Below are 17,974 nucleotides of genomic sequence, written 5' to 3'. Positions count from 1 at the left end.
TAACCTAACTTACCATTAGATAGGTCAACACCATACAGCTGCTGTAGCCAACATGGTGGGGCTGCCCAGTACTATGATCAGTGGTCAGACTAAAATAACTGATCAACAACAGAGTGGCTACTGTGCTAGTCCTCTTACATCTGCACCGTGTTACATATCTTAAAAGTATCCTGCATACTTACATATTAAGGCTTACTTAACCCTCTGAGCTCCCCAAAATCTGAAAGGCATGTTGTCTTTTTTTAAAAATGGCAACATTTTTCTATTTATTAAACCCGAAAACTGTGAAAACCAACACAAAAATAAGAGCTCTGGATTTTTTACTTTCTGGTGGTCCTTGAATCTGACGTATCATTCTGTTACAAAACCGAACCAAATCTAACCTTAAAATCCAGATATTTAATTAAAATTGTTTTATTCTACATGTCTCATTTTAAAATCCCCCAGAGTAAAGCATTTGCTCTGACTAGATTCTGTAAAAAACTAAAAATTCTGCATCTCATGGTGCAACCGGCTAGCCCTTAGTGACTCAGCTTCAACCAACAATCACATGACAAAAATGCAGGTATTTTTCAGCTGAATTGCAGACTTTGTTTATACAAAGCAGGCAGGAGACAGCTATGGAAATAAATGAAAAATCTAAGTAGTAAAATATCTTCAGCATGCACAGTCACCATATTTTCCCAGTCTTGGTAACACCTGTGTACACTTGCAATAAAATGCTAGCCATGTTAATTCTAGTTTGTTTTTTTGTAAAATAAATAATTGAATAACTTTTTTTGTTCTTCGTTATGATGTATAGCAATATAACTGTGTCACACTGCACAGAAGATATTTCTGAGTTTTCTTTTTTCTCGACATGGTTGTTCTGCTTCCACAGGTTATGACTGTGACAAAAGCAAATGTGCCCAGAAACTGCCAGGGTTTCAGAGGCCTAATAAATACTGTAAAACACTGAAATTGCAGCATTTTGATCATTCAACTGATCCAAACATGTTGCTATCATCACAACCTAGTTATGGTAGGAAGATAATGCTGATGCTGACCATGCTCTGAGTCGTTTGTATTTGCTGAAGGACGACGGTCCCAGGACAACGTAGTCCTACATGCATCATGGAGCCGCTACCATGAAGAGTGATGTTATAGTTTTTAAAACAGATATGTTATTTTCTTTATGGCTGCATGGATCATTGTAGATTATCTGTTACCTCATCCAGCTTAAGATGTAAGGTCATACATTCATTCCCTGCATGACTTTTTGACTCTTTGACTGTACTGGCATGCAGTCAAAACTGTCAGCAAACCTAAATACATTAAATTTTTTTTAAATGAATGATCTAAGTGGTATAATTCATGATAAGGTTTGAGTTTGGTAAAAAGTCTTGAATGACAGAGTGTCTTAGTGTGAGAAAATGAAAGAATGACTTGGAGGCAGTCTGTTATGTCCATTGACTGAATTTTAAATACACCAAAGCATTTTAACATGGCCACTTTCAAAGGTTTTAACTGTTATTTAGTTTGTTTGTAGTTTGGTTAACCTGTGCTTTTAGCATTTCATTTGTAGCCATAATCTGTTACCACATAAAGTGCTGCTATAAATACACTGATTGACAGCTATGTACAGGCTCTACGATATAAAATAAAATACATGTCTCTGATTTTTTTTAAAAAAAGGGGGGCGGGGGAATCACATCATGAAGAGAACTAGGGTTAGGTATGCAAATAAGCGGAGTATGATCTTACCGGTCACATCACCGTTTACTTGGGCTTTGTACCGAGGACACATGGTGGTTTGTCTCGGTGCATCTTCATTAGATACCGGACTTCCCTCAGGATTGGTGTAAAACAAAAGAAGAGGCTGGAAATGTCCCCTGATACATTTAGAGGCAACGTCTTTCCATTTGGATCCAATCTGGGATAAAGAAAATGTTGCGCAAGAGCATGTAACACACAGTAACAAGCAGTAGATGTTTAAAAACGGGTAAAGCGCTTTAACGGCAGACGTTCTAACCTCCTTTACGGTGGCGTCGTCGAAAAACATCCATTTTGAAGATTTGGTGTGATAGGCAAAAGCGGAGTAATGTTTACTCGCAAAACAGATCATCCCCACCAGATGTAGCTCACTCCGTTTGGCATTTTCATCAGTGACTCGGTTGAAAAGCTGAAAAGAAGAAAATTGAAATTTGATTGCCACATATTACTCTCTGCCAGATGATAAATCCAATGAGAATAAAATGCATGTGTGTGGTTTTTATAACCACTTTAAAGATTACAGCACACTGTCCCTCCTTTCACAAAGTTCTAAATCTGCCGACAACTGCAAATCTCTATATGCAGTGTGTTTTTGACCATAGAAAACATGACGCATTCCAAATTTGCCATCTTGTGCTTGCTAGCCACAGATATTGTCATTCATCATTTTGGGCTCTTACCCCACAAAGGTTTAAACGTGGGCCAAGAGACCGAATGACATCGTCTGTAAGATCAGACTGCTCAGCATCCCACACAAATCCAATAGTCACGATCTCTGGACAGTTCATGAGAACGCGGCGGATCTTGATGCTCTGACCACAGTCACTCTGCAACACATGAAGAATAATATTTATGTAAAGACAAGGAAAAAAACATTAATCCTACAATTCCAAATGATGGGATTTGAAGACAAAAAATATTGTTCTTATTAATTCTAAGAGAAGTAAATGAATATGTGTAACAACCATTTAAAATCAGCTTTATTCACAAACTGTAAGTGTAAGAATAGGATTTGTTGCAGCAGAGTATCAGACTTTTTGGTTTAAATTATAATTTCTTCTCAAAATAAGTCCGTTTGGCCCAATTCATTAAGTCAAATTACTGGCTTTTCTAATTCCAAGCAAATCCCAGCAGACTCCTGGATGCGTTGGTAATAAGAAGATAAAGTTTTTCTGTGAGCACTTTTTTTTTTAGCACAACATATGACAAAGTCAATAAAATAAAGATACAGAAACTGACCAAAGTAATGTTGAAAAAAAATCTTTACACAAAATGAAAAATAGAATTCAATATTCAGGAAACTAGTAAACCAGTCATACGATCAAAATGTATGCAGTTACTTGAAGGGGTAATTTGTGCTTTTTTGTGACTGAAGCTGTCTGTTCTACTCTAACTGAACCAATCTGACTCCTGAAAACACAGGAATTCAAATGCAGTCAAGCTTTTCCTTTACAAACAAATGAGCAAAAGTCAGATTAGCAGGTCGTGGCTTTGTCTGTTGTTCTCTGGGCTAAAACTAAATCAATAAAAATAAAAACTTGTGTGACTTATTGCCGAAAAACATCACCGTCATCAGAGAGCTGATTAAGTTAATACTTTAACTTGAAATTTCTGGAAGAAGAATGGATTTAAGGGAACAGAGCGCTCAGCTTTACCCAACTGATGCACACTGAAAAAAGAAGACAGCGGTAGCAAATACAGATGAGAGAAAAACAGTGGATAAGCCCTCACCGCTATTTATATCCCAACACTAGTCTGGCACCGTCTCCTTCCGGCCGCTTCAAGTGCAGTGTCACAGCAGAAAGCACAGAGTGTACTGTGCACAGTTGCAAGAATCACTTTTGTGTCGGTTTTACAGTAACATGCGAACTGTTAAACTGCACGACTGAATTATTCATTAATGGCCGCCTGTCACGAATCAGCTTTGACTTCAGACAGATGTTCTGACTGAACAGCAGAACGGGGGGAAAAAATAGCACAGCCGCAACTTTGAAAAGTGTCACATTAAAACAAACAAAAAAAAACAATGATTGAATTACATACCGGGCAACTTCGGAGGTCACCTGTGTTGTTTGCTGCCTGCAGCAATTCTCCAAACATGTCTGACCTCAGTCGCTCGCTCTTCCCCGACATGCGATCGACCTGTTGGCTGTAAAGACAGAGAGTCTATCTACAGTGAATTTTAAAAAAATCAACTATATTCTAATTTTCACCAGAATTTACACTATTTATGTATTTAACATATATGAAACATTTTAAATTGAAGAATACATTCCTTGGCTCCTTTATGAGGTACACCTATGCAAACCAAAATGAAAGATAGCAAATTTGTAATGCCATAGTTAGTGTAATTTCCCAATTTAAACATTTTTTATTATTTTATTGTTCGCCTTTATGCTTGTAAATGTGGTTTAAAAACCATCAGAAACCTCTCTTATTAAGATGCCGTCCAGTGTGATAGCACAGCAAACCATGATCCCAATAATAAACACAGAGCTAAAGATCCCCTAAGGTCACAGTTGAAGATATATTAGGATACTGTTTCATTCAAAAAATGGTTGAATTACCTGTTCAGAACTTTTAAAAATTAATTTTATGCCTCCTACCTAATTGGAACATCCAGGATCTATTATTGTGCAACTATTTTTAATTTCAAAAGTTTAACAATTGCACACAAGCTGTCTAATGCATCACTGAAAGACGGACATAGAAATGGCTGGCAAACAAGCTCCGAAATCACAAATCCTGCTTAGACATTATGTGTGTGCAATTACACTTTTATCATAAGGTCTGAAAACCTGTGAACGTACATCCTTCTGCACAGTGGAGGTCAGATATGCAAGAGAAGGAACTAACACAGTGTTGTGAGTGAATGGGAATTAAACACTGTTCTAGCAGTCTGTAAATACTGAATATGAGTATCTTAGGCTAGAATTTATGGCTGCACTGCTGTATTAGATTGCATTAGAGGTGCATGTGGCCATTAGGTGAACCTAACCCTGTACTGCAATTGTAAATTCCACAATGTTGCAATTTCGCTGAATCCTGTTCAGTGATTATTTTTTGTACAACAAACTTAATATCTAACAGTATCTAAAACATTAAAGAGAATGGACGGATGCATTGTTATCAATGCATTATTATTATTCTTATAATAAATACATCTGTTCTGCCTTCAGTTATTCACAGTTAGCGCTAATAAAAGACTAAATGCAAACACACAACTATTTCTTGCAGTCCATACAGGAAGCATGCAATGTGCACTTGTTGCTCAAAAGGGAATATAAAAGATTAGGATTAATTATTATTTGCCATTGTTACCTCATGGAGAAAACAAATGGTAGACCCACAGAGTCAGTCTTGGTTGTTTGGTGCAGCTAAAGGTAGTAGTGGCGACTTGATAAATCATAAAACCCAGTGAGGTGATAATCACGCATGATGTCGGACATTTTATTACAGCAAAAAAGAAAGGTGCCAAAAAGATGCATAAACCTTCTCAAGATCATTTTTTTGTAGGATCATGAATATGTATCTGTTAAAGTAACACAATATTTTTTAAAAAAACAAAAAAAAACACTCCTGTTATGGCGTTTAAAGCACCGGAAGGAAATTGATCTAAGATGCTTAGAATCACAATCAATTTTCCAGTAACCTTATTTAATACTTTGACATTTAAATCAGGATTAGCACTCTGGCCTGATTTTTGTATCCCATTTTTTAAAGCCGTGGCAGTCCATCAAGTACTCACCATAAAGCAGTGGTGGAGACATAATGTACAAATTCTGTGAATGGATGTGGGTCTGAAGATGCACCACAGCAGCGACACACAAACTGCAAAACAAAAAAAAGCTGCATTATTTTACCGTGTACATTTATTTATTGTTGACATACATATTCGCGATTACCTGACTGTAGTTTAAACATCTGTATACATTATTCTACGTTACAATGTAGTGTTGTATTGTTCTTCAGTATCATCTTGCAGATTTGAAAATATTCGTTACCTGCTCATAAAGCATCATTGCAAACTTCTGATGGGTGATACAGGATTTGGATGAGCAAGCGTCAGTCGCTGTGTCTGAAACTATGTGCAAATGGATTCGCTCCAGGATGTTCTCCTAATATGTAGGAAATAAGAGCAGACACAGTGCCAACATTCAGTACACACGGACAAACACTAAATAGCAGAGCAATTACAAAAGCTTTATCACTACATAGCTCACAAATTTAGCTTTTCGGTGTTTCCTCAGAAAATAGTAAAAGTCAGACAGATTTCTACAAAGTAATGTCAATTACTTAAAATTTAAAATCTAAAAAAAGTGATTGCATAACTATACACCCCCTTCAAGTCGGTATTTAGTACACTGATCACAATTACAGCATTAAGCCTGTGTGAAAAGGTCTCAGTCAGCCTTGAGTATCTGGAAACTACAATTTTACACCAGTCTATTTGTAAAACTGCTTAAACCTTGTTGTCTTTAAACCAAATCTGTGCAGCTTTAGCTGTTTGCTTCGAGTCATTGTCTTGCTGGTAAACATGTCTTCTCCTAAATCAAAGTTTTCTTGCGGACTGCATCGGGTTGTCCTTCAGGATTTCCCTGTACTTTGCTACATGTATTTTACCTTTCAGGGTCTGATGTCAACAAACATCCCCACATAATGATGCTGCCACTACCATGCTTCATTGGGATTGTGTATTTGTGATGATGGTGTGCAGTGTTTGGTGTCCATCAAATATAACGTCTAGTGTGAAGGCCAAAAGTCTCAATTTTGGTCTCATTACACCAAAGAACCCTCTTTAAATTGACCCCAGAGTCTCTTACAGACCTTGTGATGAACTCTAATTTGCGCTCTTTACAACAGTGACTTTCTCTCGTAAAGTTCTGACTGGTGAGGAACAGGAAACAGTTGTTGTATTCACAGTCTCTCTCTCTCGTGTAACTCCTTTAGAGGAGTCATAGGTGTCATGGTCGCCTCCTTTACTAGTCCCTCTTTCTTGCACTGTCCCTCAGTTTTTGAGGACGGGCTGCTCTTGGCAGATTAAAGCATGTGCCATATTCCTAAATGACGGATTCGACTGTTCTCTGAGGAATATTCACTTAAAAATTGTGTTAAAATTACGAGTCACTTTAAAAAGGACAAACGTGTACAATCACTCATTGTACATTTTATGTTTTCAATAAATTGATGTTACTTTGGAGCAATTTGTTCACATTTTGACATGAAAGCATTATTTTTGTGTATGCTGATCTTTTTTTTTAAGTATATAAATTTTAAGTAATGGTGCCCCCCCATAAAGGTCAATATTAAAGTACAACTGGAGAAACCCCATTAAATAACTCAACAAGGTTTAAATCATCTTAACAAGCCCAATTGCCCCTTTTTATAACGTAGCTACCACTACAACTGCGACATACAACATAGAATTTAAGCTCTTTGAGTCTGTTTCTTTTTTACTCTGCTTCACAATCACAAAGGAGGAAGAACCAAAAAATGTAATTCACAGTTACTATGGAAAGGCGGAAAGGTCCACTGAATATTATTGAAAGCCAAAGGCATGTTGTCAACGTACAAAGCACTCAGCAGCATCATCCATCAGGCCGAGCTGGAAGCGTTGCTCATCCTTAAAAGTTTCGGCAAGGGCGTTCCGCAGGCTGTCGGAGGGAAGAACGCGCTCTCTGCTTTGCTGAAACTGGCTGAATATGCTCTGGAAAACAAAAACAATATTTTATGTTTGTGATAGTCATTTCCATTTTTCCATACTACCATTATAGTAAAACCTCCCGATATGATCAGAGAGAAAATTGATGTAACAGCACTTATCTAAACAAAACAATGATTCAGCTTTGAATGCAACATCCTTCACTCTGTACCTTTAAAGCGCAGAAAATGCAGGCATCACCGAGACAGAAGTGACCTGAGAGCTGCCTCAGACTTCTCCTGAAAATGTCCAACTGCCAAAGCACCTGTGAAGTTTTAAAAACAGCACATCTATTAAAAACCAAAACGGAGATATTTTTATTCGCAGACATCACAAGCTCTACATCCTGTAAACAGCTGATATGAACACTGAATCGAGCGCTTTTGTGTAAAATACAAAAGGTTGCCAGTGCTGCCAAACCCACTGAACATTACCTCTCAACACTGCAGCCTTTATTCATTTTTCAGCTGATCATTTTGTTTTGCTGGCGTGTGTGGAGTCTTAGCATGTCTCACCAGTTCCACCACAACCATGACCAGCAGGCACAAATCACTGACATGTTGTTGTTGGAGATAGTAAAACATCTAGTTGTCAAACCAGAGACATATTTTACAGTTCATAGCTTGTCTTGAGATCTACTTCTTCCTGTTGGTGGTTGAAAATTCCTTCAGTGATAAAAGCTACATTTACAAGGCAAGAATGTGGAAATGTTGGCAGAATTTACTGTTTGTTTGTCGAGCTCTGAGACAGTAATTTCAGTATTTCGTCGATAAATTGCAATGAATTGGTAAATTCAGGTCGGTAGAAAACGGTTCTCACCTGAACAGCGCTGTTTAGGAAGCAGCTGTTCTGCCCGGGCTCATTCAGCAGGCCTTTGGTGAGGGCGAGAGAGAGCATGCTCCCAGGCTGGTAGGATTTCTTAAGACCTCCGCCAGGTTTTTTGAACATCTTCACCCATGCCATGGAGTTAGAGCCTGCAACTAATGAAAAATACTCCTGACACAAATCTCCTGTTTGGCATTAAGAGGGTGCTCCACCACGTCTTTGTGTCTTTTAATGTCACATGCATAACTGTTAAAGTGTATTACATCACAAACATCAGCCCTATGTGTGTGCAAATGCACTTTACATTTAAAGTCTCTAACGGTGATAATTAACATTGCGTGGCACAATGGAGGTCCAGCATGAAAATTCTGTTCATCTTGTTCATTACATCACTAATCCAAATGACTGATTTGGTCAGACGCCAGATGAATCCTGGTCATCTACCTTCTCCAGAGTTGGGGGGAGACTTGCTGCAGCTGGACATGCTGGGACGTGGGAGCTGGTGCGTTGGTCTGGCCATCGGCTCCATCCATTTCATCCCCACGCACCTCCAGAGCGGTTTGTCGAAAGCATCGTTAGGATCAGCCACAGGGCAGCCTCAGCCATGTGCCTCTGGACATTGAATGGCAACTGGACAAAATGTGGGAAGAGAAAGATAGGATGAGGCAAACCGTACATGCACTGATGAAATGTTAACACCACACGGACTGTATTTTTACATCTAAAGAGCTGATCCTTTAGTCTTTCAATCTGAAAGATGCCTGTTTTGTTTTTTGTTTTTTTAACATGTTATTCTCATAATATGTAAGAAATACAAGATTTTTAGTCTTTCAATCTGAAAGGTACCTTTAAATCTGCTTTGGATTGTACTTCACTAAACTATTGCAATATTGTTGGCAGAAAACCAATTCAAATAAATAGGTAGCATGACAGAATGACTTTAAATGTATTGGTTTGTTCTCGTATTTATTTGTGTAGCACCAATTCACAACATATTTTCCCACAGGGAGGTGGAGACCTTACTAAATATATATCGAGAAACCCAACAAAATCAAAGCTTCCTTTGGAGTCCCTTTAAACAAATACTTAGAGACAGCGGAGAGGAGGGGGGGAAAAAAAAAACTCCCCTAATGTTATCATTGCTATTTTCAAATGCTGCATTGCTTGGCTCTAGGACACTTCTCATGGATATTGTGACATGGCACTGCAATGAATAGCTGCATTAGAAGGGTAATAATGAACATAAACTGTCACATTTAAAATAGCATGACATTCAATCTGAAATGTAAAGAAGCACCACATCATAACACAGAAGTGAAGCCTGATATTGATGTCATGTGCAACAAGACCCCCACACTAAGCAACTAAATTATTATTTTTTATTTTGATCTGAGGCTGTTCTGGTTTGTCATATAGGGAAGTAAATCAATATTTCCAATTATAATTAGATGCCAGTGTTTTACATTGCTGTCTGTAAAAGCAGCCAGCAGAATATGGATTTTAGGCCTGTAATTCCAAACCTAAAGTCATGTTTTTTGCTCAGTGCCATAACGTTTTCAGCATATAGAGAGCCTCCACTTGATGCCAGTTGCCCACATGGGCCTATACGGTCCGACATGAGCGCCCATCTTTGCAGTTAGGTTCATGAAAAGGACGTGCATCCTTCAGTAAACGTGATTTGACGACCAGATCCAGTGTTTTCCTGCATTAAACCTCCTCCACCACCACCACCACCTCCTCCACCCAGAGACGACATGCTGCCCCATGTTCCAGCAGCCTGGCGGTGGCTGCAGGCTGCTGCTGCTGTACGTGGGAACACTGTGGTGGTAAACATGCCGCAAACTTGCATTCACACCACTGAGGGGGGGAAATGAAAAAAACACAGCTCACCTTTGGTTAGATGGGGGGAGGAAGCGGCCAGTCGTCGGACGCAGAGCGATCCAGCTGTCAAAGCCGCAAAAAATCCCACGACTTGCCGCTGAATTGTGCAAATAAAACTGGCGGAGAGATGACTGCAGATACGTCCAGCCGCATGTAACGCGCTCGTTCCCAAAACCCCGCTCCGACGCGCACACAAGCCCGAGCGTCCGTGTGATTCCGCAGCAGAGAGAACTGCAGGGCTGTTGTTGTTGTTTCTCTGGTAATTCGTCTCTTTTTTTTTTTTTTTTTTGTGAGTCCAAACAGGGCCGATGATGGCCTGGACCAGAATGTCCGACGCGGATTAGTGATGTTTTGAGACTTGGGAGGTCAAACTCCGCCCCTAGTGTAGCCTCAAGTGCACTGCTGTTGTAGTGCAATCTTCAATCCCTGCATGGCAAACTACTGTGTGCTGGCGGAAGGTCAGACTTCCAACTTGTCATGATGATGATGAGAGAAGACATCACATGACTGCACTGGTTTCATAATCATGCAGCACTGTGGGGACTAACCCCTGCCTGTGTTTTTAAAAAAATTGCTCTCACTTACATGTCAGACAGAACAGAATAGGCTGCTGTTGTCATTTTCTCTTTGAATAAAACACCTCATGTGCATATTGTTGCTAAATGCACAAGCCACACCAGACAAAAGGATCATGCTGTCATCGTCTTATTTGTCATTTGTGACACGCATTCCTATTAAATATTCATTTTTTGTCATCAAGCGTTGTAAATATTCTACCATTTCCGTCTGTGTGACTTTACTGCGGCAGTAAACAGGACATGGGATGGAAAAAAAATCGGGGCAGATGGAGGGCCTGGCAGGGGAAAGCCTGCAGAGCCGAGCAGGTTCTAAGTGTAGACAGGAAAAGAGGCTGATGGTGCTCGCAAGCTGGAGTCAGCAAAAGTGACATTAAGTAATTGGTGTGTGTCTTTTCTGCAAAGATTTAAGTCAGTCCGTTCAAAACAGAGCAAAGTTTGGCTGCATAGCTGCACTCTATAGCATGGCAATGAATGAAAAATAAAAATGAAAGCTCATTTAGAAAAAAAAAAGCTTACACATCCTTGCCAAGCGCTCATCAGCTGCTCCTGTTCTCACTTTCTTTAAATACAGCGTGTCAGTGAACCTCAGTAGATTATTTACATCACTGTGTGTGCATGTGCGATTGTGTGTGTGCGATTGTGTGTGTGTGTGTTCACAGCATGCGGGCCAGCCTGTGAAAAACAGAGTATTGGTGAGTTGTTACACTGAGAAGTCCTCACTGATTTGCGTCCAAGAATTCAATCTGTTCAGGAATATTAAACAGGCACTTCTCACTGTAGCTCACGATCCTGAGCAAAAACGGCTTCAGGGTGTTACTGTAATCATAAGTATATGATGTTGTACCTTCTGGCCGGGATGCTGAGCAGTGGACAGCTGAAAATGGGGCATTAATACGTCACCCATCTGTTCTTTTGCTATACCTGCTTTGTCCTGTGAGGGTCGCGGGGGGCTCGGGAGCCTCTTCCTGCTCACGTAGGCCGAAGGGCAGACAGACAGACAACCGTGCACCTTCTGGCTTACATCTACAGGCAGTTTAGGATCACAAGTTGACCTATCATGCATGTTTTTGAACTGTCGAAGAGAGAACCTTCAGGACAACATGCAAACTTCAAACAGAAGAGCTCCCAGTTGACCACCAGATTTAAACCCACATGAAAGGACTAACCACTGCGTACTAAGCGCAATATATATTAAAATGATATATAGAGAAGGTATAGATGTGCAGTCTGGTGGACAGAGGATTTCTCTAACCCTGTCTTAAGGACACTGTGTGTATTTTTCCAGTGTATTGCATTCTGCTGTCGCTCCAGGAATAGCACTGAATCCTCCCTTGGGACAGATGAACAGTTCTTGGTATTATTTATAAAAAAAATAAAAAATAAAAAAAGGCTTCTTGTTTCTCCTGCTGAGTGCTGCACAGCCGTTCTCTACACTCACATCTACTGACTAAGATTTGCATGTTCAGATCAGCTTTACATCTGCACACACAATCCACAATGACAATAAAACATCACCTGCTACAGCGTTGTCTTTTTAGGGAGCGGGTGCCAAAATCACAGACATGCACAGCTTGTGTTGTTTCTTATCATGTCAGTAATGAAACAGCTGAAGAAGTGAGATAACTTTTGCCCCCCTGAGTTGCAGGATGGCTCACATACCATCCTGTTGGGACCAGTGTGTATGAACGGCATCTGCATTCTTTGCAGTGCTGAGGTTTTGGAGACATGGTTAGTCTTGTGTGTGTTTCTTCTTGAGTTCCCACCAGCCTTGAATTCAATCCTGTGGAACTTCTGTCCCCTGTGTCCCTCCATTTCTGTTGTCCAGCTGTTTGAAAGGAACAACTGTTTCCTCTACTTTGAAATGAATTAATAGCACACAATCATATGCTTAAGTTCATAATCAAGCATGCAATGTGTAATATGTGTTGGCGCGTTCAACAAGAAAAATGAAGTTAAACTCCTAAAAACCTGCACATATAATACAGAAATTATGCAGCCTAAATGTTTGATTTTTCAGGAAACACAATGTGCTCAACACCAAATGCACCTCACAAACATTCAGTGCATGATTGTATAAACTCATACACACAAAGTAGTGTTGTCACTCTACGATTTGATGCTATGAAATGACAACTTCTGCTTGGTCCATCTGTGACTACAAAACAATACAGAACAAGCATTTCATTTTCTCCTTAGTGTGATCACGCTTTAAACAATCAAGTATGACTACATATTTTATATTTTATTGTGCAGGGTGTTAACCATTTATGGAATATATTTAAATACCCATTTGAAGGTTTTGGGTTCATAATTTTGCAGTTTCTAATTTAAATCATGGCCATTGTGAATAGTAGAGCTAGATGCCATCACAGGGCTCATCAAGTGATCTTCTGAGGAGATGCTGTCTTGCTTGACATGAAAGAGAGCCTCCACTTTTATTAACAAATTGATAAGTTAAAACAATTTTTTGCACTATTTTTCTTTGGAAAACAGCTCAATCAATTGTATATATTTAATATTTCCAAAGCTAATGTGAAATTTTACATTTGAAATTATTTTTTTATTTTGGGAAGTGATGGCAGCATAGTTTTTTGTACTACAGATATTGTAGAAAAAAACTGCAAGGCCATGACTTTGGTTTAATGTGCCCTGAGATGACATATGTTGTGATTTAGTGCTAAATAAAATTGAATTCATACTGACTACTGCCCAGTCATAACTACATATAACTTGCTGCATGTTCCAGTTTTGCTAAAGCTGCATTTTTTTTTTATTTACATTACATGTTTCATCAATTCATTTGAACATGTTTAAAATTTACAGTTTTGTTTTCAGCAGCGGCGGAAACTCGTCCTGAATAATGTCCTGGACATCACATTCCTTTTGCTATTTACATGATTTTCTTTGGATTCCAGTGTGTAGTAAACATGCTAGGTAACTGAAGAACAAACACATGAAACATTTTGTGTCCATCACATGGGAACAAAAATCTCAAATAGTGGTAAGAAGAATTGCAACTGCGCTACAAACTGACTGCTTTGTTGTCATAGGTAGAGCCAAAAAAATACCACAGCCTGCCACCGTGTTGTTAGATAAATCATCTACAGGTCATCGGACTCTGGGATTTTGATGGGCTCCAAGGTGATTGTGGGCAGAATCAGGTGGGTTCCCTCGGATATCCACCCTTGGGCCGTCCTGTTGAAGGTGGGCCGCTTCACCCCCGGCTCCTGGAGCTCCGGGTATCTGGGGGGGTTCAGGTCCACCTCAGGCAGTTTGAATGTTATTCCTCTGGGACCTTTGTCGAAGCCACCATAAGGAGTGGCGACCCTGTGGTTTAGATCAACACGTGAGTGATGATTCTCATTGCACTAATTCACTAAAATGTGCTCATAGTTTCCTCACCGGTTAAAGCATCTGTATTCAGGCAGCTCTGGCCGCGGGTCTGGTGCTGGCATTCTTGGTGTGACGCTCTCAGCGAGGTCAGGGTCACTGAGGATGGCCTCCTCCCATGGCGAGTGATATGACTTGTGCGTGGCTGTGGTGTTTAACTTCTCTGCAGTCATGTCTGTTAAATGAGATCATCCATTATCTATACACCGCTTAATCCTCACTAGGGTCCCGGGGGGCTGGGCTGGAGCCTATCCCAGCTGACTTAGGGTGAAGGCAGGGGACACCCTGGACAGGTCGCCAGTCTATCACAGGGCCACACTTAGAGACAGACAACCAAGCACACTCACATTCACACCTACGGACAATTTAGAATCACCAATTAACCTCAACATGTTTTTGGACTGTGTGGGAGGAAGCCGGAGAACCCGGAGAGAACCCATGCTGCACGGGGAGAACATGCAAACTCCATGCAGAAAGATCCCGGGTGTCCTTACCGGGACCTTCTTGCTGTGAGGTAGCGGTGCTAACCACTGCGCCACCTTGCAGCCCATGAGATCATACATAAATATTCTAACAGAGGGAGTTAGTTAGAGGTTATTGCAGAGCTGTTTTCTTGAGCTTTTTTTTTTAAGGCTAAAGTTTTGAAGTGGATAGGATTATGAATAGATACTGTGCTTAGAGAACACTTACACAGGCAGACTGAGTTGTCCATCATTACGATCTGAGGTCTTAAAATAGCACATAGTTCAAGTGTGTGCTCATCATATAATGTGTCGACATGAGATGGAGCCCCACTGAAGCACTTTGGAATAAGCACGGGGCTCTGGTTGCTATTAAAATAATAAAATCAAATAAAGCTGCTTAAGTTGTGTAATTAATCACAGTGACATGCAGTGCACCGTGTCATGCTCTGGAAATGAGTTAAGACCAGCTGTAATGACAGTATGATACCACTTGTCATTATCGTGACAACATTACATAATCAGAAGCTCTTGTTTGACTGAGCAGCAGCTTAATTTTAGCCTAATGAAGAAAAGAAGACTTGTAAAAACAAGTACCAAATTTTCTGCTTTAATGCAAGCATGTTTCATGTTTACTTGTGATTATGGATGTTTTTTTTCTTGTCTAAATCCTTACTAATGCTGTAAATCATCATGTTCCACGTCAGATTCAACATAAACAGCATGACTTACTGAACTGCATAATTACCTGAAACAATGTTTTCTGCATTGGCAGTGTCTCCATGGTTGGGTGCGTCCACTTTGATTTCCACTGTGTGTGCGTTCTGATTCAACATATCATTCTGCAAAACAGAATAAAACACTTTGCATGTATATTTGTATGCTGGTTAAAACAGCAATTGTGTGGCGAATTGTTTATACAGCTATAGCTGCTGTCGTCTTCTGTGCACCACGATACAAACGGACATAAAGCAACAGTAACTGGTAACACACACACATCAACATACACTGATAAACTGGGGAGCAGCCCGTCAGCAAAGTGCCTGAGCAGTCTCTCAGAAGATTTGGCAGCAGAACGTAAAAGGCACGAGGCACATGTCTCTGTTATCATCCATGTGTTGTAACACTTTTTTTTTTGAAAGAATGATTGGTACACAGACAGCTTTGCAAAATTTCTTGCAGACAGCACTAAAGCCAACTCTCCACAGGGCAACTCTGACAATGTTGGGCAATAAGTGTATTCATTTAAACACATCAAATGACTGAGTAGCAAGTCGACTCACGTTTAGCAGCACATTTGCTTCATTCTGAATGCTTTCAAATGTGTATTTTTCAGATCTTCTCTGGCGCATTTTGAAAAGTCGGGAACCTCTGTTGGAAAGCAGTGATAACTCCTCCAACATGATGTCTTTAGGAGTGCAGAGCTTCTTTCCGAGATCCATGATGTCCTCTATTAAAGAACAAAGTTGAGAAATAAACATAACTCAGTCTGTATAAAATGCATATTTGACCAATAATATCAGTTTATTATTTATATTTTACATAATGGTGAGATAACATTTTAAAAACATATGTCATTCAGGTAATGTACATTTTCCTGTTTTTTTCAATGTCACCAATGTCATTGAATTGCCCAGTTAGGTTAACAACCAGGCAAGTCAGACAAAGGCCCCATGGTTTCTTTATGCTCATGTACTTGATTGCTAATTTGTTTGGCAACACACAAGACACAGAACTAGGTAGGGTTAAGAAGAGATAACATCAAACATTCATTCCCTAAATTCCTTATATCTGTTTTAGGAGCCCTTTCATGGAAAATGTGTTATCATTGTACTTGACAATTAGTTCTGGATGTACATGATGCTTCCTCATCCTCGATACAGACAGAATGTACCACAGCTGTCACAGACCTTCACCACAATACCCAAACAGCTACACAGTTGGCCCACACAGCTTCCCTCCCCTCTCCCACCCACACTCCTACCCACCCAGAAATAGACTTTTGAAAAGGACAACGACAAAGGATTAGTCACCATAGGTAGTAAATCATCCCATTAGCTTATTTATGGCGAATGCTGGAGAGCAGCCCTGACATTTTGAACTCTGATCAGAATGGATATTGTCTTGCAGCAGTGTGTTTGTCTGCCGAGCTTCAGCTCTAACATCATACCGCTGGTACCATGGACCTCTCGGCAAATAGCTGCTGCATGCTTCTTCCTCTCTCCAGCTGGCATTGTACAGAATTGTGACATTGTGGCTTTGGCGAGGTTGGCAGGAGGACTGGAAACACATACAGGACACAGGATGTAGTTGTTCTGTCCAGGTCATAAAGAAGGAGCTCCTAATACTGTGAACCAATAGGAAATAGTGCCAGCTCATTGGGTGATGGGTTAAAGCTAAATAGAGGGTCCGCTGTTTGTTGAGTTTAAGTGTAAAGCCATCTTTGATTATCTGACACAGAAAAAAAATTCTGGGTCTGTACTGTTGTATTAATGTCAGTATGAAATGACGAATATTTAAAGACAAGGCCCAAGTTAACCTCATAATACAGTACACGTGATACGAGTATGATATAAATAGTTTTTCGAGTCTATAAAGTCTCTCCACCTCAGTGCCCTATGAAATAAATCTGCTACATCAGCATTTGTCATTTCACGATAACCTCTGCAGATCTCATATTATTTAACCATTACAGCGTGTTGCATAATCCATAAAGCCCCGTTGTATTTGCATCGGTACCACACGCACGAAACTTTAAATCTCCACCGGTCGCTGCACCAATTTTTGACTATGTGAGTTAAAGTTAGTGGCATCTCCCTTTAATGTTTGTCACAAGATAAATCACCTGAATAAAGGTCAAGGATGAATGTTGTGTCCTGAGTTTTTGTATGGACACAACAAACGCCCAGCAGTGCCAAAAAAAGGGCTCAACCGTGACATCAAAAATAGCTTTAGGCAAATATATTTAGTTCTGCCTCGTTGTCAAAGACAAGAACATGACAATAGTTGGTAGAAATGCTTCTTAATAAGTCACTTGGTCCCTACACTGTTGACTTTGAAGTAATGATATTTGGGGGAAAAACGGAAGAAGATAAAGCAATAAGGTCATAAGAAAGTGCACTGTTATCTTTTTTTTTTTTGAAAATATACATGTTAGTGCCAAATTTATTTTATCACAATAGAGTTAAATTCTTAAACATTCTACCATAACTTAAGAATAATATAAGCATACCACATATTCATAAAATACACCTTGGCGAGGCTCGTCCATACCTGTAGTGGCGTCCCTACTGTGCGACCTGTATCCTTGAAGGGGAGACACGGAGGCTCAGGGGTCAACCAGGAGGAGGTTTGATCTTCCCTGATCTTCACACTCCCGGACACTA

The 17,974-nt window shown here is 39.9% G+C and overlaps 2 protein-coding genes and 1 long non-coding RNA gene across 4 annotated transcripts in view; 1 reads left to right on the top strand and 2 right to left on the bottom strand.

Moving 5' to 3' along the window:
- Nucleotides 1-10,604, bottom strand: part of usp53b (ubiquitin specific peptidase 53b) — a 24,853-nt gene extending 14,249 nt beyond the window's left edge. Inside the window, exons 1-11 of the mRNA XM_008286691.1 lie at nucleotides 10,169-10,604; nucleotides 8,723-8,908; nucleotides 8,273-8,433; nucleotides 7,626-7,718; nucleotides 7,325-7,459; nucleotides 5,757-5,870; nucleotides 5,501-5,583; nucleotides 3,796-3,901; nucleotides 2,433-2,579; nucleotides 2,012-2,161; nucleotides 1,744-1,912 (exon numbers count right to left, since the gene is read on the bottom strand). Coding sequence (XP_008284913.1) covers nucleotides 1,744-1,912; nucleotides 2,012-2,161; nucleotides 2,433-2,579; nucleotides 3,796-3,901; nucleotides 5,501-5,583; nucleotides 5,757-5,870; nucleotides 7,325-7,459; nucleotides 7,626-7,718; nucleotides 8,273-8,433; nucleotides 8,723-8,816 — 1,252 coding nt within the window. The 5' untranslated portion in view covers nucleotides 8,817-8,908; nucleotides 10,169-10,604. The remainder of the gene's footprint in view (nucleotides 1-1,743; nucleotides 1,913-2,011; nucleotides 2,162-2,432; nucleotides 2,580-3,795; nucleotides 3,902-5,500; nucleotides 5,584-5,756; nucleotides 5,871-7,324; nucleotides 7,460-7,625; nucleotides 7,719-8,272; nucleotides 8,434-8,722; nucleotides 8,909-10,168) is intronic.
- LOC103360801 (uncharacterized) overlaps nucleotides 1-13,720 on the top strand; it is a 16,602-nt gene extending 2,882 nt beyond the window's left edge. Inside the window, exons 2-3 of the long non-coding RNA XR_520372.1 lie at nucleotides 5,171-5,174; nucleotides 12,991-13,720. This is a non-coding gene — a long non-coding RNA (uncharacterized LOC103360801). The remainder of the gene's footprint in view (nucleotides 1-5,170; nucleotides 5,175-12,990) is intronic.
- Nucleotides 13,478-17,974, bottom strand: myoz2b (myozenin 2b). 2 transcript variants are annotated; one of them, XM_008286712.1, is made up of 6 exons: nucleotides 17,862-17,974; nucleotides 16,759-16,868; nucleotides 15,872-16,038; nucleotides 15,337-15,430; nucleotides 14,140-14,302; nucleotides 13,478-14,064 (listed from the first exon to the last, which is right to left on the bottom strand). In XM_008286712.1, the coding sequence occupies exons 2-6, from the start codon at nucleotides 16,838-16,840 to the stop codon at nucleotides 13,839-13,841; spliced, it is 732 nt and encodes a 243-aa protein (XP_008284934.1). In that variant the 5' UTR covers nucleotides 16,841-16,868; nucleotides 17,862-17,974; the 3' UTR covers nucleotides 13,478-13,838. The 2 variants fall into 2 exon arrangements, with proteins under 2 accessions (XP_008284934.1, XP_008284938.1); XM_008286716.1 differs by lacking the exon at nucleotides 16,759-16,868 and having other exon boundaries at nucleotides 17,862-17,972.

This window comes from Stegastes partitus, unplaced genomic scaffold (assembly GCF_000690725.1).
Source record: "Stegastes partitus isolate 25-593 unplaced genomic scaffold, Stegastes_partitus-1.0.2 Scaffold11, whole genome shotgun sequence".
Lineage (NCBI taxonomy): Eukaryota > Metazoa > Chordata > Actinopteri > Pomacentridae > Stegastes > Stegastes partitus.
This window is presented reverse-complemented; position numbering and strand designations above follow the sequence as displayed.